General features: G+C 41.9%; 1 protein-coding gene across 2 annotated transcripts in view; it reads right to left on the bottom strand.

Moving 5' to 3' along the window:
* Positions 1-258: 258 nt before the first annotated feature.
* TSC22D1 (TSC22 domain family member 1) overlaps positions 259-27,155 on the bottom strand; it is a 117,921-nt gene continuing 91,024 nt past the window's right edge. The window contains exons 1-3 of one of the 2 annotated variants that reach the window (XM_047756260.1): positions 3,376-3,759; positions 2,926-2,977; positions 259-1,731 (exon numbers count right to left, since the gene is read on the bottom strand). In XM_047756260.1, the coding sequence (XP_047612216.1) occupies positions 1,474-1,731; positions 2,926-2,977; positions 3,376-3,500 (435 nt within the window). In that variant the 5' untranslated portion in view covers positions 3,501-3,759 and the 3' untranslated portion in view covers positions 259-1,473. Of the gene's footprint in view, positions 1,732-2,925; positions 2,978-3,375; positions 3,760-27,155 lie in introns of those variants that run through there. The other variant, XM_047756256.1, reaches the window with a different exon arrangement.

The following is a 27,155-nucleotide window of genomic DNA, read 5'->3' as shown; positions in this document are numbered from 1 at the left end:
CCTGAGGGGAGAAGCCCACTTGTCCAGGCCATCAGTCTGCAGATCTAAGCTCTTGCCTCCTTCGCTACGACTCTTGCCTTACTGGCTGAAAGAACACCAGTCTAATCGCCAATGTCTAATCGCTTTTACTTCTCCGGTCAAACCACCCCCCCACCCCCCTGTTCAGGATTTCACTAGCCAAATTGTTTGCACTTTACTTGGAAATAATGGTGGAAGTGACCTGCAATTATGTTAACACTGTACCATTGAAACACTTGGTTATCAACATTTTATATGCTTTATTGAAAGTTGACAAGTGCAACAGTTAAATACAGTGACACCTTACAACTGGGTAGAGAGCATGCACAGAAACATATGCATAGAGCTACTATACAGGTAATATGCAGGAACCCCTACTGGGAAATCCATTTCAACAGCTAGAACGCATCATTTTTCAAAGTATTCAACCAGCTCAATCAGAAAGACTTCAGTGAACAGGAACTGACTTCAAGATATTCAGCAGCTAGAAGAGTTCAGATTACACAAAGGGACTAACTGTGCCAAATTCTTAAAATCTCTTTCGGTAGGTGTGTTTTTCTTCACGTAGTATTTTGTAATGTAGATCTCTATATAAAAGACAAGCCACACCTCTTCAGACGGCCAATGGAACAGCTAAATCTCAATCTGTACAAGCTAAATAGTAGTTACAGTCCTCTACTGTACAAAATAGTTACACTACATACACAAATATACAATGAGCAAAACCACCTGCACGTTGATAGCCGAGGTGCCAGCTACCTGTCACCCTTCAGTCACTCTGGAATAGTCCCGCGTCATCCCTTGCTTTGGGAAGAGGCACAGTACTCTTGGGTTTTTGTTTCGTTTTTTATGGATTTTGGTGACAGTCGTCAACGTGTACAATGACCTACGTTTCCCCTCCTCCGAGGTGAGACGAAGCTTGGGTCTTGACTTTCACCCCCCTTTCCGGTTCCTCGTGGGGGAGGAGCGAGAGGAGAGTCCGGCGGCGCTCCACAGCTTGGGGACTGCGTGCAGCACGCCAGGAGCAAGCACGACGACCTCTCGGAGGTGGGGGTGGAGGTGGGGGTGGGGGTGGAGGTGGGGGTAGGGGTGGGGGTGGAGGTGGGGGTGCGGAGCCGGGGAGGGGCGGAAAGGCACACAGCTCCTCAGCATGAATGAAACCATTTCTCACGGATCTGCCCCGCTGCATGAGGTCCCAGTACATCCATGCTAATTCTCTGGTTAACCTTTAAGTCGCCCAACTAAGAAACTTCTTCAAGCCAAAAGCACATGAGGGTTTAATACTGGAAAAAAGAGATAATGGCATATGTCAGTCTCACGTCTCTTTCGCAGCTGAGCATTGAAATGGGTGACCGTGGTGGAGGCGGCCCCCCCCCCTCCCCCAGCACATCCTCTCTGGTCGGTCGGTCAGTCGGTTCAGACAGCAGCAGCCAGTTCTGCGGGGGGCCTAGGAGGCTACGCGGTCGGTCCTGAGCCCTGGGACGCTGGCTGGGCCGGGGGCTGTGTGGTCCCCTGGGGCTGTGTGGTGGCCGGGGGGGAGCCAGTCTGCAGCTGGGCCTGGAACTGGGCAAGCTGCTCCGGACTGGCCAGTGTCTTCAGCAGATTGTTTTCCTGCTCCAGCTGGGAATTTTTCTCTATTAGTTCTTTGATTTGCTCTTTGAGGACCTCCACTTCCTCTCTAACTGCATACATCAAATGGCTTTTCACCAGATCCTGCAAAGGAGAGAGACAGAGACAAAAAGGTTTAACTTACGGATTTACTGTTTTTCTGGACACTGACTTGCTAAAGCAGGATTTTGCATGGCTCTCCCGAACCATGTACGTATCTATTTACATATCTTCCCTTTGGAGTGCATTTAACAGGCTCTAGGGGGAAATCTACGGACCACAACCCCAACTGTGCAGTACTTATGTTTAACGTATAAAGGGATCGCGCTTTTTTAAAGTCTCTGCTTTCGGTGCAGCCAGTGATGCCTGGGGTCAGGTTTCCTACTTGCGATGGCAAAATGCGCCGCCGGGCTCGAGGGCTCTGCGCAGGGGCCGGGCCCGGGGACGTCCAGCCCCGGAGCAACGGTAGCCGGTTCCCCGCCCCCAAGTCCCTCCCTCCGCCCGCTGGACCGCCTCCCTCAGCACCGGCTGCAGCCAGTTTCTACCGAGCGTGTTGCCGCATTTTCCTCCCTCCACCCCCACGTTCCCCCTCTTTTTCGTGATTAAGCTGACATCACAGAAACCTGGGCAGCCGTCGCAGCCAATGGGTGCTCGAGTTATTTATAGCTCCGAATTAAAGGTTCGGAGTTTGCCTAGCAACAGTGGGCAGAGAATCCCGTGAGAAGAGCCACAGGCGCTGCTCCAATAACAAAGAACGGCCAAGGCGGAAATAAAAAATAGGAGAAATGCAGGCGCAGGCTGGGAAGATGAAACTTTTCTCCGGTTCTTCTTCATTGTGCAGTCGCCTCCACCACTGGGGATCCGTTTGTACCCGGTCTGGGAGGTCCTTTCCTGAGATCCCCACTTCTGGGGCCCTCCCCGCTTTCCCGGTGCCCCGGTAAATCTTAGGATTCCTACTAGAGCCGCATCGCCAGAGATGTGCCCGCGACCGAAGGGCACGCCGGGCCAGCGCTTCCCTAGCAATTCCCCGGCAAAAAGGGACACCACTGCCGAAACCCAGGCAGTTGAGTGAAATCGGGCCAAGGAAGAATACTGAATACCCTGAGGGCCCCTTTCTCCCTCCTAAACAGCCAGGGTATGTGGCTTCACGCTGGCAGAATGGAGACAGTGCCGGCATTTCTATAAATGTATGGAGAGCAATCATCACCTTAACTAGGGGTGCACTCGTTCCATCCCAAGATACCTCGCTTTTTGTACTGTGCCCACATTTAGTACAAATGATTTTTAATCAGTACATACCATAGCTTGCTCGATTTTGTTGTCAATAGCTACCACACTTGCACCAGAAGAGCTGAAAAAAGGGAAAAAAAATCGATAAATGGAATTTATCTTGAACACCCAAGACAAAAAGGATTTCCCAATTCTGTGATGGTACTAGCATATTTTTTTTGAATATTCTCTAATGCTATGATCACCCTCCAGAAAACACCAGCCGCTCTCTTCCTAACGAATATCCAGACATTTCCCTATTTTAGTGAGCCACAAAGGCTCAATTACATAATATGATAAAAGCCTGTTCTCTGGCCAGACCTGTAAAAAGAAGGCTATTCGGAACATTTCAAAAAGCAACAGCCATGTCACCGTAGTCTCTCAGCAATGGACAAAGGAATTCGCCTGGCTATTTTTCACCTGCATTATTACAAGTAGCTCACGAGTAAATTTAAAGAAACTATCCCATCCGACATTTACCTATTGTCAAGTCTCACAGAGGCGTTTTCAGTCCCGAGCAAGGATGACAAGAAAGAAATTGAAAAATGTCTCAGTTGGTAAACTCCTAGATCCATCGCCACTGGTCTACACCATTGGGATTTCATGCAATTGCAGCCAAAAAACACCCTCGCAGGAAAAAAATTAAAAAAGAGGGAATTCTAGAGGCCTTGTTTGAGCTAGATAAAAATCTTCTAGCTTTATGCGGCTCAGGGAGAAACAGAAAACAGCAACCCTAATTGAAAGAAACCCGGCTTCTGGGGCTTGGCGATTCCGGGAAGATGCAGATCCAACTGCTGTGCGGAGAAGGCTCCCAGGTCGGCAGCCGGGCTCCACTAGGCTCTAGACTAGGACTCCCAGTCTCCGTGCAAAATATATGCAGGGAAGAGCCGCGCCGATTGGACAGCACGCTGTTGGAACCGCCCCCTTCTCCCTTCCCCGCCCTCCTCCCGCTTCCCCGCCTTCCTCCCCACCCCCACCCCGCCCCCAGCCTCAGATCCGCTCCTCGGGTGGGCTGGCGGCTCTCAGAGGGGCCGGGATACAGGGCAGCTAAGGCCTCCACGATCAAGGAAAGATGGAGCAGTGCTACGGTAGAAAATGCCAAAGGGCCCTGAAAAAGACGACTGGGGCCCCGCACGTGCTTACGTTTAAGGGAATCAGACCCCCGTTCCTGGAGCTGCCTGTACCGGTGGCAGTCGAACGGGAAAAGCTGCTTATTTGCAACCAGAACCGTCTGAGTAACTGGGCATGCCCAGTCCCACCACTAAAGACTTGCAGGAGCCTGAGTGTCTCGATTTCAATTATCTGGTTCTTACAGACAGCAGTAATAGGATTTTATAGACGTTTTATTTATAAGGTAAAAACCATACTGTAATAATACTTTTTTTTTAGCCAGTGAATTTTAGAGGAAAAAAAAAACATAACATCTCCTTTTTGAGAGAGTCTACCTTCCCGTGAAATTTCAGTTATTTGTAGGAATAAAACAAGAAACCACTACATAGTCTTTGCTAGGCATATATAAATTGAGACCAAAAGCAATCCACCAGATAAAATCAGGCAGACCTTTCCAAACTGTCCCTAGAGCCATAAACCTTAAAATTGCAGCTCCTTCTTCCATTTTTAGCTAGAAAAAAAAAAAAAAAATCAATCCACAGGTTGAATCCTGCCTACATAGATCTATTTTCAGTTAAGTCCCTAAGGCGAGTTTTTGGACGTTAAATGCAATTCCTACAAGACTCAGTCTTTTTAGAGGAACTGAAAACTGTAAAGTATGTATGTCACCTTTATGGCTACACTGATCAAAGAATTTAATTCCCTTTCCAAACCAAAATTAGAGACCTGGGTGTAAAATAGCTTAACCCCTTACGTAATTTCTTCTATTAATTTAAAATATTTGAAAGGATGTATCACACTGAGGTTATAATTTGATATGTCTAAAGCCTTAAATGCACTTGATTATTACAAATTATAAAGTTTGCAATTCAATACATTTAAGGTACATTTAAACTTCTACAATACTGCCCTCTAATGGCAAAATCCTATAAAAACAGAAACCAAGAAAACTACAAATACTAATCTGTAAGCAAGTTGTATCATCACAATTCCAAGAAAAAATTTCACCACAGAACATACCTATGTGCATATTCAGTTTACACACACACATGCATACACACAGTCACACAATGGAGTTTTTTTCTCTCCGAAACAAGCATTTTCCCTCAAGCAGCATCCTTTAATTTAGGAAACTTTTGTTGCCATTGGAGCTTCGTGGACATTCTTTTAAGTTGACCCAGTGTTGGCAGAGTGTACTTGGTTTTAGAAATTGTCCAAAGTGGTTAGGAACCAAATCTGGTGAATGTGGTACCTGATGAAAGGGCAATGCCCTTTGGAGCTAGAAAAATCAAAGCAGTACCATTCTTTTTCCATTGTAAGGTTCATATTGTTCTCCACATTTTAAGTTTTTGCTTTTTTGAATAATAAATAATATTCAAATGATATTGAAATATGTGTTGGCATATTTATAACTTAACTATTTAAATAAATATTTATATGATCTCATATGATAAAAATTTATGAGAAAGGCACCTATTTTTAAGTAAAAGGAAACGGTAGCTCAAAAATCATAATTTGGGAGGCAGAAATGCGGTCCCTGTCTATGAATGGCAGGCACAGTTATTATTTACCTACATGATAGTTTGTATATTTTGAAAGTTACAGTTATCACTAAAACTATGGGATTAACTCATTGACATATTTAAGTGGAATGACAACTGGACAGGAAAAGTTATTAAAGCATCATCCTAAGGTGTAAAAAGAGCTTAAAAAACCAAAACTCTACAGTCATAAAAAGACAGGAATTTTAAATTCCCACTGAAAGTTTAAGATTACTACATTAACGGCATTTTATTTATTCATGATGTTCTTGAAAGCAAACAGAAAGAAACAAGTTGATTATATTTTCATTTCATTCATTCCAACTGATCAGCCAAGTATTAAGCTATAGGAGCCAATATCTGAACCCTAGTCTGTTTCACCCAACTCTCTACAGTGGGACATTTTGGTCACCATCAGTACTTTGCAATCTTAGACAGACTTGCAACAAATATCCTTGTGCATACATCCATGAACAGTTGTGCACAATTTCTGGAGAATTTAATGGGCTAAAAGATACACAACCAAAAATATGATGAGAGGTCTATTTCTTTTCCTGTCTTTCACATAATGCACTGGGTTCGGATTTTTATATAAAAACTGAAAAGACATAATTTCAAAAAAAAAAAAAAAGTGATTGGAGGAAAGCTCCACGTCAGAAAACTCATGGATCTGAAATGCCTGGAGCCCAAGCAACTAAAATTACTTCCTAGGCATTACAAGATGTGCTTTCGTTTGCCAAACAGCACACCTTTGAGTCTAGTGCCCAGAGCTTACGCAGGACCAACTGATAGGCCAGGACAGACACCCCCATGCCTCCAGGGGGATCCCTAAGGACCCAGGTGATACTGGTCACCTTTAGGCACTGGGCAGGGATCAGGAAGTCTCCCTCCAGTGAAGGATCTGGAGCAGAGGAAAGAGCCTAGACCTTTGCGATTGGGATGGTCTTTGCTGCTGATTTTGTTTTTCTGTTGTTTTGCCCTGAAAGACTTTTTACCTGCATTCCAACTTAGTCACTTCTGCATATTGGTAGCACGGGATGCTAATTCAGTCACATGTGCTCTAGTTCCAAACTTGATCTAACTTGGCCAATGTAGCTACAGCTGGGGATCCAGCACTCAAACAGCATAACCGCTTTCTTCCTCTGTCCAAACTCCTGGCAAACCTAAAGTGACGGCCAGGGAAGAGGCTAAAGGACATCACCCCATGCCTGACCCAATCACCGCTGTCTAGGGCCTACGTGTCACCTCCCCTTTCCTAGTTTATTCTCTCGCTAGATGCTGAGCGTAAAGTTACCAAGTTTAGCTAATGAAACTACTGGACTCCCAGTTAGAGCTGACTTGCAGATAAACAACGAATAATGTTTCAGTGTTTGGGTCCCACATACTATCTGAACTGGAAACAATGTTCAAGAAATCAAAACAGGAAAATGCAACCATATTTTAAATTTCCTTGATTTCCAGAGAAAAGTTGGAAGACAAAGTTGAGAAAACCTTCCAAAAGTCGAACAAAAGAAAAACAGATGGAGTTGAAAGATACAAGGGACTAAAAGGATCAATCTCGGAGGCCCAACATCAAAACACAATCAACTCTGAAAAACAGAGAACAGAGGGAAGGAAATTAGCAAAGAAATCATTGTATAAATTTTTCAGAACTGAAGGGTACAAGACTCTAGCTCAAACAGCTACCACAATCAAGGAAAAGGGCCCTGAACAAAGCACATCAGCACAAAACTGAAGATCGTTACTATTCGGGACAGAGAAAATCCTGAAAGCTTCCAAACAAAAAAACAGGGTAAAAACATGGGGAACTAGTATGAGAATGGTTTCGTTAGCTGCCACAAAACAATGGAGTAAATGGCTATAAAATTCGAAGAGAAAAAGGGTTTTCACTTGGCCAAGTCATTTAAGTATAAATGGAGAATGAAAACATATTTTTGGACATTTTAAACACCCGAATGGAACTGCAAAGCAAGAAAAGGGGTTTAGGAGTTCCCGTCGTGGCTCAGTGGTTAATGAATCCGACTAGGAACCACGAGGTTGTGAGTTCGATCCCTGGCCTTGCTCAGTGGGTTAAGGATCCCGGGTTGCTGTGAGCTGTGGTGTAGGTAGCAGACTCAGCTCGGATTCTGAGTTGCTGTGGCTGTGGTGTAGGCTGGCGGCTACAGCTCCGATTAGACCCCTAGCCTGGGAATCTTCATATGCTGCAGGTGCGGCCCTAGAAAAGACCAAAAAAAAAAGAAAGAAAAGAAAAGGGGTTTAAAGCAAGGTGAGTAAGTTCTACACATCTGCTGGTGCCTCAAGGCAACAGCGCTGGACACGTAAAACTTTGTTAAGAGGGTGGGTCTCAAGTTACACGTTCTTTCCACGATAAAAAAAAAAAAATGTGTGTGTGTGTTTGCTTTTTGAGGCCACACCTGCAGCATATGGAGGTTCCCAGGCTAGGGATAGAGTCCGAGCTGCAGCTGCCAGCCTACACCGCTGCCACAGCAATGTAGGATCTGAGCTGCATTTGCGACCTACACCACAGCTCACAGCAACACTGGATCCTTAACCCACTGAGTGAAACCAGGGATCTAACCTGCGTCCTCCTGGATACCAGTCGGGTTTGTTTCTGCTGCACTACAACAGGAATTCCTAAAATACAATTTTTATAAAATCAAGAAATACTGAATATTTGAAAAGAGGGGGAAAACAAAGAGGCATAGGAAACACAAACCAGGAACTCGAATGCTGGAAAGGAAGGGAACTAACAGGATGATGGGGAAGGAAATCCGGGGATGACAAGTGCTCAGCAAGCCTAAGCAGTCAGTGGTGTGTAACGTGTGCAAAGGGAGCCTCTGGGAATAATAATAATAATAAACAGAAAGATGATCTAATACATCCGAGCATTTGCAGAGGCAGGGGGACTGCAGCCAGGTACGGGACAGACCTAATGGAGCAACTAGATAAATTCAAAGACAGTTTTACAAGAAAAAAAAAAAAAGTATGCTTGTAAATAAAATCTACATGACTATATTCATTCTTAAAAACTTCCAGGGTTTTTAACTTTACAAAAGGTAACTTTAGGAGTTCCCGCTGTGGCACTGTGGGTTAAGAATCCTGGCTGCCATGGCTCCGGTTGTTGCAGAGGCAAGGGTTTGATCTCCGGCCCAGCAAAGTGGGTTAAAGGATCTGGCACTGTTGCGACTGTGGCTTAGATTCAATTCCTGGCCCCGGGAACTTCCATAGGCTGAGGGTGCAACCATTTAAAAAAAAAAGGTAACTTTATTGGGAAGGTGGTGGGAAGGAGAAATGTGTGGTAAGAATGGTTTAAAGGGGTTAAATCCTAATCTACTACTGCTTGCTTATAAAATACTTACACTTGAAAAAGCAAGAAATAACCATATAAATATGTGACATGAACATGTGTGGGTAAGTACAAGAAAGCAAAAAAAAATTAAAAGTGGCTGCCTCTGAGGAATAGACTGGGGGACTGGAAAAGGGGAACTGGCTTTTTCTTTTTTCTTTCTTTCTATTCACAGAATGGCATTGCAGAGGTATTGGTCTGATGTAATGCAAACTATAGCATTTGGAGTGGACAAGCAATGAGATCCTGCTGTGTAGCACAGGGAACTATATCTCATTGCTTGTGATGGAACATGATGGAGGATAATGTGAGAAAAAGAATATATACATATATATATATGTATATTGTAGAGCAGAAATTGACAGAACATTATAAATCAACTTTAATCATTTTTTTTTTTTAATTTCCAAAGAAGGAAACGAAACCCAGCCAACCAACCAACTAACAACAACAACCATTTCAAAGTACAAGAGAGAGAATGGGATCAGCAGGAAGGTTCCCCTGCTCCCAGGCTTCACCTGAGTCCTTTGCAGCACATGTGAGGCTGGAGAAGAGCCACTCCAAAGGAGCAGGCAGACCAATTTAGAGAAATCACACAGGGTTGGGAAAAGTTGGTGTTACCACCAGCCTGAGTTAAAAACAAACAAACAAACAAACAAAAGACCCATAAACACAGGGCACTGGAGAGTTGGAAGAATACTGCCAAAGTCATGGGGAAAAGTTAGTTCTAGACTGAAGGGCATTTTGGTCTTGTGTAAAGCGGTTTAAAAAGCAGCCTTGAAAAGATCAAACTGTTTCCCAAGTAACTTAATTTTTTCCCCAAACAAGACTCAGGAATATTAAATAAAATACAGTTAGCAACCCATAATTTACAATATCTGGCATCCAATGAAAAGTATCAGGCACACAAACAAGCGGGGAAATATGACTCATAATGAGGAGGAAAATCAATCAATCAAAATGACCTAGCTATGACAAAGATGACATAATTTGTAGATAAAGACGTTAAAATAATTATTGTAACCAGATTTCAGATGTTCAAGAGGTAGAGGTAAACCTTAGCATATTAAGTAGAGGTATGGAAGGTATTAAGAAAACACAGATTAGAGGTGTGAAGATGAAAAATACAATTTGAGCAGAAAAATCTCCTGCATGGGATGAACAGCAGATTAGACAGGGCAGAAGAAATATTAGTGATATATCAGCCGCAGAAACTATCCAAAACAAAACACAGAGAGAGAAAAAAAAAAAACACTAAAGATTTATTTGGTTCAAAAAAATAAATCTTTAGTGAAGTCCCTAAAGAAGAGAAGAGGCAAGGAGAGAGGAAAAATATTTGAAGGAATAATGGCAATTTCCCCCAAATTTTATTAAAAAAAAAAAAAAAAACTACACATCCAAGAGGCTAAACAAACCTCAAGCAAGAGAACTGTGAAGCCCCTAAATCTTTAGTGAAGTCCCTAAAGAAGAGAAGAGGCAAGGAGAGAGGAAAAATATTTGAAGCAATAATGGCAATTTCCCCCAAATTTTATTAAAAAAAAAAAAAAAAACTACACATCCAAGAGGCTAAACAAACCTCAAGCAAGAGAACTGTGAAGCCAACCACAGCAAAATGTATCATAATCAAGTGGCTTAAAACCAGCAATAAATAGATCACCTTAAAAGGAGACCAGAGCAAAGACCTGGATGATACACAGAGCAACAAAGATAAGATAGGGAGCAGACTTCTGGCTGCGAGACGATGGTGCAACCATCTTTCAAGTGCTGAAAGGAAATTTTGAAAAGCCTGTCAACCTGCAACGTCTATGCCCAGTGAAAATAGCTGTCAAAAATGAACACGTAATTCTTTTTCAGTCCCACAAAAGCTGGAAGGTCTCAATCACTGAAAGACCCGCACTCTTTAAGAAATTTTAAAGTTAAGTCCTTCAGGCAGAAGGAAAATGATGCCAGATGAAATTTAGATAAACACGAAAGAATGAAAAGCATCAGAAATGGGAACTATGTCATTCAATACAAAAAATATTTCCCTTAACTATTTGCATCGCTTTTAAAAGATAATTGTTTACAGCAAAAATAATAACAACATATGAGTTAATAAAAATGATGACAATGGCTGGGTTAGTAACAGTGAGGAGCTCTATCATATGCAGACGTAAAAGGTGTGACAGAAATAGAACACAGGCCAGGAGGAGAGAAGGGAAGGATACTGCCGTAAGGTTCTTATATTATTTGTAAGTAGATATGACCAGTTATAGATGCACGCTAAAAACTCCAAAGTAACGACTAAAATAATAATACAAAGAGTTAGAGCTAATAAGCCAATAAAGGAGACAAAATAGAATCATTAGAAAAATTGCAATCTCAAAGAAGTAGAAAAGAGGAATAAAGAACCAACATTTTTAAAATAGCAAGATAATCGATTTAAAGCAATTATAGTAATAATGCCATTAAATGTAAATATCTCAATTAGGCACGTTAATTAAAAGGCAGAGATTATCAGACTGGATAAAAAAAAGCAAGACACAACTATTGCTGCCTTTTAAGAAATAATACTTTAAACATAAAGGCATGAATAGGTAAAATTAGAGGATCAAGGAGATTTTCTACATTAAAAAGAATTAAAAGAATTAATGCTTCCTTTCTAAGACTAGGAAAAAAAGGCAAGAATAGCCTCAGCAATGGTTTTCAATATCATACTGGAGGTAACAGTAATAGGCAGGCAATAAGCCAACCAAAAAAAAAAAAAAAAAAAAAGAAGGAGTGAGAGAGGGAAGTAGGGAAGAAAAAGGAAGAATGAACAAAAGAATAGGCATCCAGATTGTAAAGAAAAAAAAAACTATTTTATTCACAGATAATATGACTGGCTATACAGGAAATCCCAAAGAATGTACAAAAATACAAAAAACTACAAGAACTAACAATAGGTATATTCATCAAGGTGACAGGATAAAGTTCAATATATAAAAATCAATTGTATTCCTACATATTAGCTGGAACAATTAAAAGCTGAAATTTTTTAAAGTTCCATTTAGCATTTCATAAAAGTGCATGAAATAGGTATAAATAACAAAATGTGTAGAAAATCTGTATGCTGAAAACTATGAAACATTGAGAAAGTAATCAGAACGAATCAAACGAGTGCTGAGCTATACTGGGTTCACCAACTGAAGAGTCAATATTGTTAACAGGTCAATTCCCTCTCCTTCCAATGAATGTATAGATTCAGCGTAATCCCAACCAAGATTCCAGGAAGACTTTTTATTGAAAATGACAACGTGATTCTAAAATTTATATGTAACAGTAAAGGAAGTGGAACAAGCAAAACAATTTTAGAATAAAGGTGAGGGATTTCCACTCAAGACTTTCTGTAAAGCCACTCTCATCAATTAATACAACACTGTAAGTCAATTCTACTCCAATAAAACTAAAAAAGGCTACTCTCATCAAGACAGCGTGGAATTGGTAAAAGGACAGATGTGTCGAGCAATATAATAGAACAGGTAAGAAACAGTCCCACACATATATGGCAAATTGATTTGACAAAGAGGTAAAGGTGAGTCAGTGCAGAAAGATAATCTTTTCAAGAAATAGAGCTGAAACAACTGGAGAGCCACATTAAAAACAAACAGGAATTCCCATCATGGCACAGTGGAAAAGAATCTGACTAGGAACCATGAGGTTTCGGGTTTGATCCCTGGCCTTGCGCAGTGGGTTAAGGATCTTGTGTTGCTGTGAGCTGTGGTGTAGGTCGCAGACGTGGCTCAGTCCCAGTGTTGCTGTGGCTGTGGCCAGCAGCTATAACTCTGATTCAACCCCTAGCCTGGGAACCTCCATATGCTGCAGGTGCAGTGCTAAAAAGCAAAATAAACAAAAACAAACAATTTGATCCATTCCTTCCACATATAAAATGTTAACTTGAAATGGATCATAGACTTACATGTAAATCTCAAAGCACAAAAATTCTATAAGAAAACAAGAGAAATCTTTGGGATCTTGGCTTAGGCTAAGAGTTCTTAGATATGACATGAAAAGTATCATCCATAAAAGAAAAAAACAATAACTAGACTTTGGGAAAATGAAGAATTTGTTGTTGGAAAGACACTGTTGTAAGAATAAAAATATAGAGACGGTAATTAAATACTGCAAGTCACACATCCTGATAAAGGACCTATATCCAGCACATATAACAAACTCTTAAAACCCAATAGCAAGAAAACAAACAACACTTTTTTTTTTTTAAATGGGCAAAAGACACCTTATCAAAGAAGATATATGTTTGGTAAATAGCACATGGAAAAAAAGCTAAACATCATTAATCATTAAGGGAATGTCATCTAAAACCATAATGAAATACAGCAACACATATGCTAGAGTAGCTAAAATTAAAAAAAAAAAATTTAAACCTAAAAATATCAGCTGTTGGGCATGTCAACTGGAGCAGCAGTTGTTGGTGATTAAAATGTAGGAGAACTAACACAGGTATATTGACACCACAGGGTCCCTAAAGCCCCTATGAGGATTAAAAGATTGAACAAATTATCTGCTTAGTGTGAGAATTCCAAAAATCCTAACAAAATATTAGCAAATTCAAATATAACTCTTTTATTTATTTAGGTACACACATATATAGTATATAAGATTCTCTCTCTCCCTCCTCCCTCCCTCTACGTGCTCCCTCTTTTTGTCTTTTTAGGGCCATAGGTGTGGCATATGGAGGTTCCCAGGCTAGGGGTCGAATCAGAGCTACAGCTGCAGGCCTACACCACAGCCACAGCAACACCAGATCCGAGCCTGCATCTTTGACCTACACCACAGTTCATGGCAATGCCGGATCCTTAATCCACTGAGCGGGGCCAGGGATCTGAATCTGTGTGCTCATGGATACTCGTCAGGTTCATTACCACTGAGCCACAAGAGGAATTCCCTATACATATATTTTTCCTGTATATTTTCTCTCAACAGTTTCGATTACTCTTAAATTATTTTACAATTCTAGAAACAACCTCTGGTTCTTCCATATCTGTCTGCACATGTCTGTCTGTCTTTGCTTTATAACTACTAATTCCAAAAGAATTGTCCATTTTCTAAAAGAGTCAATAGGATTCAAATGGTTAACATTCTCTTTTTCTCCTTTGTATCTTCGGTGAAAATAAGCTCCTCAAAGCCAAGTTTCTTCATACATCACCACTTTTGCCAAATTGTGGTAGATTATGAAAATCAGAAGCCACAGGCACAAAGGGCTTCACAGATTTAGAAACCAAATGCTATTCTAAATAAAACATCTGAAGATGTGAAAAGCCGTCCTGATTATGATGTGCTATTTCAAGAACCTCGTGCCAGTCTCCAATCAGAAATGAAAACCATTTCTATTTCACTTTTGCACAGCTATGGCAAAGAGATGCTTTGAGCTCTTCTACTTTTTAAAAGTAACTGGTTACTTTAAGCTAATTCCCACCCGGCCCCAATGAATTCCATAAGATAACAACACAGTGATGAGCAGTAGAGAAGGAAGAGCCCGTGGGAAGCAGATGAACCTTTATTCTGCACCCACAGAACCACCTAGGGCCATTGGAGCTGATCCTTGGTGATCCTAAAACAGTAAGATGAAGCTCAGTAAAATACAGCTCAATAGCTGTATTTACAAAGGTGAAGCTAAATCCTAGAGGATCACGCAGCTCCTGAATTTTGACTGCAGTACAGACTTAGGTAAGATTAACAAATTGGAAAAGCTAGCTCTGCGCTAAGGACACTGCGTGTCTGGTAAGTTCCTTCTGCTTCGATCAAGGGACCTGTTTCCATATTATGATCTCTTAGATTGCAGCTCTGTGACTTCACTGGGACCCGAGGGTTTCTTTAATTGGTCTATGCAGAATTTTAGAGCTGAAATGGCCCCATGAGATTCTAATTTCCTGATTCTGTAGGTTTAGACACTGAAGCTCGAAGGCACTGTGTGGGCTGGGCAGTGTTTCTCTAATTCACTGTAGGCCAGGCCAGAGAACCAGCCTCGGATTCAACAGGCTGTCCTCTCGACCAGGAACTCGGGGGTCATACACAGGTCTAAACAAGGGAGTCTTGGTGTTGGGGGACTCAGGTGGAGCTCTCTCCTGCCAGTCTCAGTGGAATCTGAGTAATCACGTAAAGCCACCCATTTTACAGATGAAGCAACTGTGTGGGGACCAGAGCCAGAGCCCCCGGTGGCATATGGGGGTGGCAGCCTGGCTGCTCGGTTTCCAGGCCTTGCCCTGAGCAGAGATGTTGAAAGCTGCTCCCCCACCCCACCCCTTGGCATTATTAGATTATGGGGGCTGGAGAGGCTGACCGGCCCCAGCCGAGTCCCAGTGCCAGTGAATTTCCCCATCTGAGGAGGGGCCTTCCAGCCGCTGGGAGGAGGTCCTGGAGGGAGGGGGACCCACGAAAGACGCACAGACCCAGCCTGTGGACGAGCATGTCACTTCGTGCCCAAGATGGATTTTTCAAACATCTTTTCATAAGCCCTGGTGGTTCCTCGGAGAGCCCTTAAGAGCTGTGAGAAGGACCAAAGGGAACCTAAATGGGCCAGAGAGCAAAATTCACTCATGAAGAAGGCAGGCACGGAGTTCCCATTGAGGCTCAGCAGGTTAAGGACCCGGTGTAGTCTCTGTGAGGATGCAGGTTCAATACCTGGCCTTACTCAGTGGGTTAAGGATCCTGAGTTGCTGTGGCGTAGGCCTGCTGCTGCAGCTATGATTCAGCCCCTAGCCCAGGTACTCCCATATGGCATAGGTATGGACGCAAAAAGAAAAAGACGTTTGTTTTTTTTTTTAAATAATTAAGAAGGCAGGGAGGATGTGTCCCCAGGCATGTGGCCAGGACCAGGAGGAGAACTCAGCCTTATCAGCATATCATGCCAAGTCCCTCAATGTCTCAATACAGGCCCCACAGAGCTTTCTTCTCCGTGGTCCTCACCTGGGATCCCCTGCCCATCTCTCGGCCAGAAGGTGGATCCGACATCACTACCTTCCTCTTCATTCACAAGTGAGTCCGAGTGAGAAGCCAGTGTCATGAAAATAATAAAGTGCTTCGTGGCTGCTAAGGCCAGTGGAGTGGGAAGTACAAATTTATATATATATATATTTTTGGTCTTTTTAGGGCTGTACCTGGGGCACATGGACATTCCCAGGCTCAGGGTCAAATTAGAGCTGCAGCTGCCAGCCTACACCACAGCCACAACAACGCCAGATGCAAGCCACACCTGAGACCTACACCAGAGCTCATGGCAACGCTGGATCCTTAACCCAGAGAGCGAGGCCAGAGATCAAACTTGAGTCCTCATGGATGCTAGTCAGGTTTGTAACCCACTGAGCCACAATGGGAACTCCCTGAACTAAGTCTTAACAACCCAAATGAGGCTAAGTAACCAAAAATCACTGAAAATTTACAGAACTCAAGTGAGACACTGTGAAGTGGCCCCACTATGAAACAAAAAGAAGGGATTTCAAAGGGCGAATCTGGTGGCAATTATGAGAAAAAGAAAGCTGCTGCACATTCATACTCCTGAAAATGAAGAATTTTCAATAAACTGGCTATCCATGCATTTTCTTATGTAAACCTTACAGTAACGCTGAGGTGGTAGGTACCATTCTTTTCTTCACTTAAAGCAAAGAAAACTGAGGCCTACAGTGGCCAACCACCACCCAAGGTAACATAACACTGAAATAAACAGCAGAGCCAAGACCCAAACTTGAGCCAGCTGACTCTCCTATAGAGCGTGAGGCCACCACTAGGCTGTTTCTAGATGCCTCAGAAATGCCCACTTCAGGGAACTTAGTGAACTTAGATGCCTGTCCCTAAAATAGTAAACATATTCACAGCCACTATGGTTAGAGACAGTGGGAATAATTTATATCTTAAATTTCCTTATTTATTAGATTATTAGAGATGTGTTGCTAATAAAAAAGAAATACTCTTAATTGAACGTGCTTTAATTTAAATAGTTTCATAATTGGTTTGAAGATAAAGTTTAAACAGAAAATGATTCATTTAGTCTAATGTAGAAACATTAAATCCTGCACTCCATCACACAAATGCTATGTGTGCTTTAAAATGCAATCATATTACTTTGAATAGAGACATTTTTGCAAAAGTCATTAAAATGATGTCGGTGACAAAGCACAGGTCCTGGAGTTCCCTGGTGGCTTCATGAGTTAAGAATCTAACGTTGTGGAGTTCCCATAGTGGCCTGGTGGTGGTGAACCTGACTAGTATCCATGAGGATGCAAGTTCAATTGCTGGCCCTGCTCATGGGGTTGGGGACCTGGCGTTGCTGTGGCTGTGGTGTGGGCCGGTGGCTATAGCTCTGATTGGACCCCAGCATGGGAACTTCCATGTGGCACAGGTGCAGCCCTAAGAAAAAAAAAAGAAAGAAAAAAAAAAACCCCACAAGTCCTGTCACCTATTATCCCAAGTTAGGATAATCCTGCACAAATCAGATAAAACTTATTGCATCAAATACATATTTGAGTAAAAACAGAGCTAATTAAAAACAACTTTGACTGCCTTTAATAAATGAGGGTTGGGGATGGAGTCCGATTAGGTTTTACTAAGGGAAATTTTTTAAATCCAATGAATAATTAAGCTGTTTCAACACTGAAGTATGCTTGAGATAAAAACGATTTTTAATGAAGTATTTAAAGCATACAAAATATATGTAACCTACATGGAAGTTAGGAAACAGAACAATAGAACAAACAGCCCCAAACCCACCACCATTAAGACCCCCACAGGATCCTCCGTACACCCTCAACTCCACACCAAGGGCAGCGCTTCCCTGGCCAGAAAGAGCTAAAAGTCATTTCCGTTTATTGAGTTACTATGTTTACTGTCCAGAGAAGAGTTGAGGGTGGGGTGGGATGGGGACTGGTACTTAGCAGTGTGCCCAGAGCACCTGCACTGAGCTTGTCACACACTTAAGTGCAATACGGTGCTACTGACGGAAGGAAAATGAACAGTAACAATACTGACGACAATGGCAGCAAACAATGACACTTATCACCTGCCAGTCCCTATTCTAAACCCATGACATACATCAACTCATTTAATTCTCAACAACCCGCTCATCTAAATACCATCATTATCTGCATTTACACGGAGGAGGCAACCGAGGCGCCAAGGAATCCAGTGACTCGATCAAGGTCACCCTCGTGCCACTGCGAAAAGCAAGAAACACGTCTGCCGTCTTAACAGATGCCATCACATTTTGGTGACAGCCTTCTGAAAGACTGGTTATGACTGGACCAGGGAAGCAGGTGGGAAAGTGATGACAACCCAAGTCCTACATACTGAGCTATGTCAGGCGCTGGGGTGTCGGTAATGGACAAAATCCCTGCCGTCGTGGAGCCTATGTTCAAGGGGGATGAAAACTAACTGTGATGAACCTGCAAGCACATGGTGTGTGAGGGCGACAGTGCCGAGCAGACAAAGCATGGAGGCGGGGCTCTGCAAGATCAGAGAGGACAGACTTTCAGATGACGTCATCAAGGAAGGCCTCCCAGAGAAAGTGAATTTTCAGTAAAAATCTAAAAGAAATGACGAGCGCGGTTACGGAAGAGCTTATCAAACAGACTAGGAAGAGGAAGCGCTCATCGGATGGTTCCAGAGTCCCTACCAAGTCAAGCCACCATGAAGCATCGCGGGAATGTGCAGAAGCAGCGGATGATGCAAGAGCTGGCCCGGGCTGTCTTGGCATTCCGAAAGATGCCTCTCTTCTTCTGGAGAGAAGAGTATTTGCTGAGATCAGCACTATGATACAGGGTCTTTAAGAAGCACTGCTGTGTGTCTGTAACAGCAAAGAGCCATAGGTATTATACACCACTTCGTGCTCTCCTACAGTGGTTTCTTAAGATTATTTCAGGATGCTTTTCACCTTCCAATAAAAACTCAAAATCTTTTCCTGTCTGGAAGCATAAACAAGTGATGCCTTTTTGTAGAATCATCTGCCTACAAAGTTCAGGCACGAGAAATGCAGGGATAGCTCTTTTCTGAATCTTGGTGTGGGGAGTTTCACGAAGTCAAGAGAATTTCAAAGCGTTTATTTTCTTCGACTACAAAGCTGTTTTGAACTATTTCTGAGGGGACACGGTAGATTGAAGCCACTCGTTTATATTATCTCAGTTCCTGCCTACAAACCACTAAAGAGATGGAGAATCCGGTTTTAAACACACCAGGAGAGAGTAGAGGGGAGAGAGTCAATTTCAACAGTGCCTGGAAAAAAAGATGAAGTTCATGGAGCTGAAACCTAAGCGAGCAGTAAGCAGAGTCCAGAAGACAGTTAGATGATATGCATTGAAGAATCCAATACTTCTAAAGCACAGGCTTCTCAAAGTACAAGGTTCAGGCAAAATGAGAGGCCTGTAGAAAAAAACAGAACCGAGCCTTACCTATCCTTACCGACCGAATACCTGAGCAAGGGCTAGCCCTCCTCTAAGAGGACCAACGCTCAGGAAAAAGGAAGCTGGAGGATACTGAGACCATGTAGGGAGTGAGGAAGCTTTCAAGATCCTAAAAGATTACCATGATACAATAATTGGGCGGGGTGGGGGGGGGATAGATAATTAACAAAACACCACGAAAAGCTTGAGGTGATTGAAAAACTGATATTACGAGAGCACCAGCGAACATTCCCTCGAATGAATGGAAAGTAAGTTGAAGAAACATCTCGGAACTAGAACTAATGCCAAAGAGGGAAAAATAGGAAAGAAGAGAAGGAACCGTGGTTTAAAAGGGCTAACAGCTGAATGACAAGTTTTGAAAACAGAACAGAGACTATGGAGGAGAAGAAAGTATCATAAAATAAATCAGGCAAATTTCCTAGAACTACAGATCATGCTTTTTTAAATTAAAAGAGCCTATCGAGCACAATCTGTTCTGTTATAAAGCTTGTTTGGAAAACACAAAGTTGTTCCAACCCAATCTATATGTTAAAGAATAATTTGAGCATAATTCGTATTTCACATTTTGCTTATGCTTATGTCTTCAAGAAATACTAGCTGAACACAGGAAACTGCATGCAGCTCAATCAGGCTGCCTGGAAAAACACAAACACACACATAGCTCAAACATATACCAGCTACTCAGTTCATGTTTGTGATCCTATAATGTTGTTTTGCTATTCTTTTGCAAAGGTTAATTTTTCTATTAAAAAAGCAATCATTCAAAGCCTAAACATGTACAAGCACCCTGGTTCAAAAATACCAAGCAGGAATTTGGGATTAACAGAAACACACTACTATATATAAAACAGATAAACAACAAAGATCTACTGTTATAGCATGTGGAACTATATTCAATATCCTGTAATAACCTATAATGGAAAAAAATCTGAAAAGGAATATATATTTCCTTTTCTTGTCTGATTGCTGTGGCTAGGACTTCCAATACTATGTTGACTAAAAGTGGCCAGAATGGGCATCCCCATCTTGTCCCTGATCTTAGAGGAAAAGTGTTCAGCTTTTCACCACTGAGTATGATGTTAGCTGTAGGTTTGTCATAAATAACTTTTATTATGTTGAGGTATGTTCCCTCTATACCAATTTTGTTGAGTTTTTTTCATGAATGGATGTTGAATTTTGTCAAATGCTTTTTCTGCATCTATTGAGATGACACCAAAAAGTGGAAAGATGTTCCTTATTCATGGATTGGAAGAATTAATAGCATTAAAATGTCCAGACTACCCAGAGCAATCTATAGATTCATGCAGTCTCTATCAAAATATCCATGGCATTTTTCACAGAACTAGATAAAATCATTCTAATATTTGTATGGAATCATAAGACACCAAGTAGTTAAAACGACCTTGAGAAAAGGGCAAAACTGGAGGTATCATGCTCTCTGACTTCAGACTAGACTACAAAGCTATAGTAATCAAAACAGAATAGAGCTGGCAGCACAAAAACAGACACATAGTTCAATGAAACAGAATAGAATGCCCAGAAATAAATCCATAAAATAAATAAAATAAATACATAAAATTAAAAAAATAAATCCATCTTCTTCTAGGAAGAAGAAAATGTAGGCAGTATACTCTTCTTTGAAATCAGTCTTAGCAGTTATTATTTTGGATCTATCCCCTCAGGCAAGAGCAACAAAAACAAAAATAAACAAATGGAACTCTATCAAATTAAAAAGTTTTTGCAAAGTGAAGAAATCATCAACAAAATGTAAAAACAAACTACTTCCCTGAATGGGGAAAGATATTTGCAAATGACATATCCATAAGAGGTTCATATTCAAAATATATGAGGAACTCATACAATTCAATATTGGGGAAAAAAAAAAACCATTGAAAAAATGAACAGAAATCTAAATAGACATTTTTCCAAAGAAGACATACAGATGGCCAACAGGCACATGGAAAGATTCTCAATATCACTAATCATTACAGAAATGCAACAAAACCACAATGAGATATCACCCACATCTTCAGAGTGGCAATCATCAAGAAGATAAGAAATAACAAGTGTTGACAAGGATGTGGAGAAAAGCAAAGCCTAAGCACACTGTTGGTGGGAATATAAATGTATGAAATAGTATGAAGGTTCCTCAAAAAATTAAAAATATAGAACTATCACATGATCCAGCAATTCCACTTCTGGGTGTTCATCCAAAGAAAATGAAAAAATACTAATTCAAAAAGATATATGCACCCCACTGTTTATATCAGCACACTTACAATAATCAAGATATGGAAGCAAGCTAACTGCCCACTGACCAATGAATAGATATAGAAAATGTGGCACTCATATACAATGGAATATTACTCAGCCATAAAAAAGAATGAAATCTTGCCATTCACAACAACACTGAGGGATCTGGAAGGGATTATGCTTAGTGAAAGAAGTCACACAGAGAAAGACATACAATATGTCCTCACTTATATGTAGAATCTAAAAAACAAAACATATGGACAAATATAACAAAACAGAAACAGACGGACACATACAGAGAACAAAGCAGTCGTTGCCAGAGGAGAGGGGAGTAGGGGGATGGGCAAAATAGGTAAAGGGGGTTAAGAGGTACAAAATGTTAAGAGTTATAAAGTAAATAAGTCACAATGTTCCAATGCATAGCACAGAGAATACAGTCAATAATATTATAATAACGTGATATGATGTATAATCTATAAACATACTGAATCACTATGGTATACACCAAAAACCAATGTAATTTGTTGGTCAAGTATACTTCAATTTTTAAAAAAGATGGTTAATGTGTCTGGAAATATTTTAAAACTCTGTTTATTTATCTGTCAGAAGTAAACCTCATGTTAAAATAAGTCACAAGGCTATGACTTATGTATATATATAATGTATAAAAATCAAGCTAATGTGCATAAATATAAATAAGGTTTCAGATGCATGCTATGCTTATTAAAAACTTCAGAAATTTGAAAAATAATTTAAATCATGCCACTCTTTTTACGAAAAAACATCCACTTAGTCCCTTACCCCTACTAACCCTAATTCTGGGGGTGGGGGGGACTAAAATTGATTGTAAACAGATATTACACCTAAGTTTCTCAAGTGTTTGATGAAAGAGATGAATTTTACTTGACAAAGGAACAGAAACAGAAATCAGCATCTGTGTATGAGCATAAGGAACAAAAAAGTATCAGTGGATATAAACACTGTATGTGATTTCCTAAAATATATAGAATTTCAGTTTAAAAGTCCATAGAAATGTCTTCGAAGTGCAGTTACAACCTACTACCTGTAAATCGCATTCAACTCATCTTGACGTGTTCATAAACTTCTCACATACCTGCATTAACCTTCAGTCTATCAGAATTACAGAAACAGTAGACTGCAGCTCAGGGACTAGTTTACACTAGATGACTCTGAACGAGAAGTTAAGGTGGCTGACCAGCCCATGGGTAAAAATGTAGGCACTTGAGCTCAGAGATGGCTCAATGGGAATATCTTCATAATAACTACTGAATTTCATAAGGAAGTTTACATAAAGAGAACAGTTCTCTTCGAAGATCGCCTTGGACTTTTTTTTTTTTTTTGCTATTTCTTGGGCCGCTCCTGCGGCATATGGAGGTTCCCGGGCTAGGGGTTGAATCGGAGCTGCAGCCACCGGCCTACACCAGAGCCACAGCAACGCAGGATCCGAGCCACGTCTGCGACCTACATCACAGCTCACAGCAACGCCGGAACCTTGACCCACTGAGCAAGGGCAGGGATCGAACCCGCAACCTCATGGTTCCTAGTCGGATTCGTTAACCACTGCGCCACGACGGGAACTCCCGCCTTGGACTTTTAAAAGAAATGTCTGTCTCCTTAAATGGGTGGCATTTGATTCAAGGATTTCATTAAAAAATTCTATTTGCAAATCTATATTCATTTGTTCTTAAGATGTAACAAAGCAGAAAAAGTTTAAAAGCATCCTTACCTGCAATCCGATCACAATCATTGTTAAAGAACAGTGCCAGGAAAGTAGATCAAATCATGAAAGAAAAAAGAAAAGAAAAATCAGTCGTTTTCCATATTGTTTACTGTATCTATAATAGAGTTATTTTACATGTAGTTACCTAGCTTACATTTTCATATATTCAGGGGTAAAGTGGCACATTTAAAATGCTTAGCTCTGTACACAGAGGGTACCCAATGCCTGCCGAATTGAATTTTAGAGAAAATTAAGTATAACTACTACATTTTATAATCTCATGTTTAGAAACCAGGAAGTTAATAGACACCAAAATTAACAGAAACTAAGCGATATGAAAGCACGTACACGTTAAGTGAACAAAGAGACACAGACCATACATATCCTAGGATGCCAGCCATAAACACGACTGCAGGTATGTGGTACCCAGCCCTCAAGATGCCTGTGGCGACCCTCCCCCTTGGTATTCACACCGGTGCACAGTCCCCTTCTACCGCGAGTCAGGCTGACCTCGGAGAAACACTGCACAAAGGACAGTGTGTGACTTCTAAGACTCAGATCACTCCCTCTGCGAGAAGCCAGCTGTCACATCACAAAGACCCTCATGCAGCCCTCCGGAGAGGTCCAGGTGGCAAGGAAATGCAAGGCATCCTGCCAACACCCAGCATCAACTTGCCAACCCCATGAATGAGCCATCTCAGGAGTGGGTCCTGCGGCCCAGTGTCAAGCTCTCAGATGACTGCAGCCCTGGCTCACATACCCTCCTGAGAAACCCGGAGCCAGAACCCGTGAGCTAAGCTGCTCCTGACCCCCTGAGACTAAGATAATAAGTGTTTATCATTGCTGTCTTTAGCCACTAAATTTCAGGGTAATTTGTTGCAGCAATTGAGAATAGAATATATATTTCAAAAGGCCAGGTAATGCTATTATTAGAATAGTAATAGTACTAGAGGATGGCTGCAGTACCAGAGTATCAAGATCTTCCTCTACTTCCTAAACTTTCTGAACATTATGTCATATTTACTGTTCGTTTTTAAAAGTATATTTTCTTTGTTCTTTTTCTTCCCTTCTCAGCTGCACCCAAGACATATCTAAGGTTCTGGGCCAGGGACTGAATCTGAGCTGCAGCTGCAACCTACCCCACAGTTAAGGCAACGCTGGATCCTTAACCCACTGTGCCAGGCTGGGAGTTGAACCTGTACTGCCACAGAGATAATGCCAGATCCTTAACCTGCTGTGCCACAGGGGGAACTCCTAAAAGTATGTATTCAATGCTCCTAACTCAAATTACTCCCAGCACTTTCACTGAGGAAGTTCTCATTCATTCATTCATTCAGCAAATGCCTCCTAGGATGGGAGCAAAACAGCCATTGTCCCCAACCTCATGGAGCTCACATTCTAGTGGGATGGCGAGGCCTGAATCAATTCATGTCATAAATTAGTCCAGGATAACAAATTATGACGTATAGTCTTTTTTGCTGTAACGTGTTTCTGGGAGGCGAATTAATTCATTAAGTGATTAGTAAATGGAAAAATGACGTCAGTCTAACACAAAAATTGTGTTGATTCACAGGCAGTCTTCCCACACAAGAGGAGCCAGAACGACAGCCAGTGAAATACAACCTTTAACAAGAGAGGGAAGGGCTCTAGGCTCTTGGGCTTTAGGGACAGCAGGAGCTTTTTCATGTGTATTTCACAAACCTTAAAAGCAAGCCCTTCCCCAGGAGTCTGCGCAGGAGACCGAAAGCTCTGTGCGGCTTTCAGCATCTGCCAAGGCAGCCTCTGGGCGAGCACGCAGCCTCATCACAGCCCCGCCAGCTTACAGCTCCATCTCCTTCTGCGTTATCTTTGCACCTGCCGCCTCTGCTCTGATTAAAATGCTGCTGGCATTTCACTCTACTTTTTTGTGTGTATTTTTAATAGCTACCATGAGCGCTTCCAGCTATATTGAGCTGGTACCAGTTTTTGGTTTTCTCAGCACTCTGGTTACAAAGCTAAGTGTTGAGTGGTTGGTCCCAACTCCATTTTCTCCAGAAGCTGTCTCATTTTTTTTGCTTGCAAGTTTACAAAATGAGGTCTTTCAAAAGATACCTATCATGGAATATAATTGCCTGCCCTGTTAAGGACAATTTTACAGTTCTAAAAGACCTTGACCTGATATGGGAATCGCATGCATGAAGGTCTCAAGCAAAGACAAGAATACAAGAAGGAAGAGTCTGCCAGAAAAAAACACAGCCTTCAGTAAGCTGTCCTTTTATCACCTCAAATTCTCTGCCAGAATTAAGAGAGCTCTGTTCACTTCAGATGGTGGAAGCATTCCTTTATCTAAAACCTGTGGCAGGGCGAGGCAGGGCGGGGTGGGATGGAGTGGGACGGGATCAGAGGAGGAAACAACAGTGATGAGGCTAATTCAGTGTTTCTCAACCTTGGCTGAACCTTAGACTCAAGTGGGAAGCTTCTCACAAATACAGATACTCAGGTTCATCCAGATCGCACTGGTGCTGTGCAAGGCCTGAGCATCACTAGGTTGGAAAAGTCCCCTAAGTGCTTTCAACGTGAAGCCAGGACTAAGAACCACTAGACCCGAGGAAGACGTCCACCAACAGCCAGAGGACTGGAGATGAGGTCTTAGGAGGAATTAAAAAACAAAACCCTGATATTATTTACGCATTAAAAAGCTTTGCAACCGTAATTAGTCCGTATCACTGAATATTCATTTTCCCCAACAAAAGTCTTTAAGGATATTTCTGAGGGTGCAGGTAGGGCTGGAGGTAAGCAGAGTTGGAGCATGAGGGCCAAGACCCGGAACGCAAAGCTGGCTGCCGGCTGAGGCGGCAGGTAGGGCTGGCACCTAAAGGCTAGGATCTTCAATGCACTGGGAGATGAAGGGGAGGGAAGAGGAGGTGGGGGAGGCTTGGAGGAACTTCCAGAGGTATTTAGACAAGCGATTCAAAAGGAGCTCCTGACATGGCACACTGAAACTAGAGCATAGACTCTTTAAAAACACAGCCATCTGTGGAATGTCAAAATAAAGAATAAAAATGGATAGAGAGGTTTCAACACAATCCTATTATACGGAGGTAGAAAAGCAGGTTGCACCGGAGGTTTCAAACTTGGTGATCAGAGCTGGAGGAAGGGGTATTTTAAAAATACAGATTTCTGGAGTTCCTGTTGTGGCTCAGTGGAAACAAATCCGACTAGTATCCATGAGGATGCCGGTTCGATCCCTGGCCTCGCCCAGTGGGTTAGAAATCTGCCATTGCCATGAGCTATGGTGTAGTTCACAGATGCCACTCAGATCTGGCGTTGCTGTGGCTGTGGCGTAGGCTGGCAGCTGCAGCTCTAATTCAATCCCTAGCCTGGGAACTTCCATATGCCTTGGGTGTGGCCCTAAAAAAGAAAAAAAAAGAGAAAGAAAACTAAATAAGTAATAAATAAAAATATAGATTTCTGAGCCCGGTGTCAGAGGTATGAGGCAGGAAATAATAAATTAATAATATCAATGGCTGTTACTTTTTACATGGTATTTACAATGTGCCAGGCAATCTTGGTCTGAGCACTTTGTATGTGTCATCTGATTTAGTGCCCCTAACAACTCTAATGGTTAACTGGGACATAGAGAAACAACTTGCCCACAGTAAAGGGTGGATCAGGCTTCAAACCTGCAGACCTGCATAGAGTCTGTGCTCTTTCTTCATCTTTTAAAACACCCTTCTCCTTCCCAGTATTGGGGCTGCTAGTATGTGAGAACCACTCAACTATGGTCTTTCAAAGTCACTTTTAGCCACACCAGGCTGTCAGATCAGGCTCAGTATCAACACCACCTTCTATTGTTGGGTTTT

This window comes from Phacochoerus africanus, chromosome 13 (assembly GCF_016906955.1).
Source record: "Phacochoerus africanus isolate WHEZ1 chromosome 13, ROS_Pafr_v1, whole genome shotgun sequence".
NCBI lineage: Eukaryota > Metazoa > Chordata > Mammalia > Artiodactyla > Suidae > Phacochoerus > Phacochoerus africanus.
Note: the sequence above shows the minus strand (reverse complement) of the source record. Positions and strands in the feature narration are given on the sequence as shown.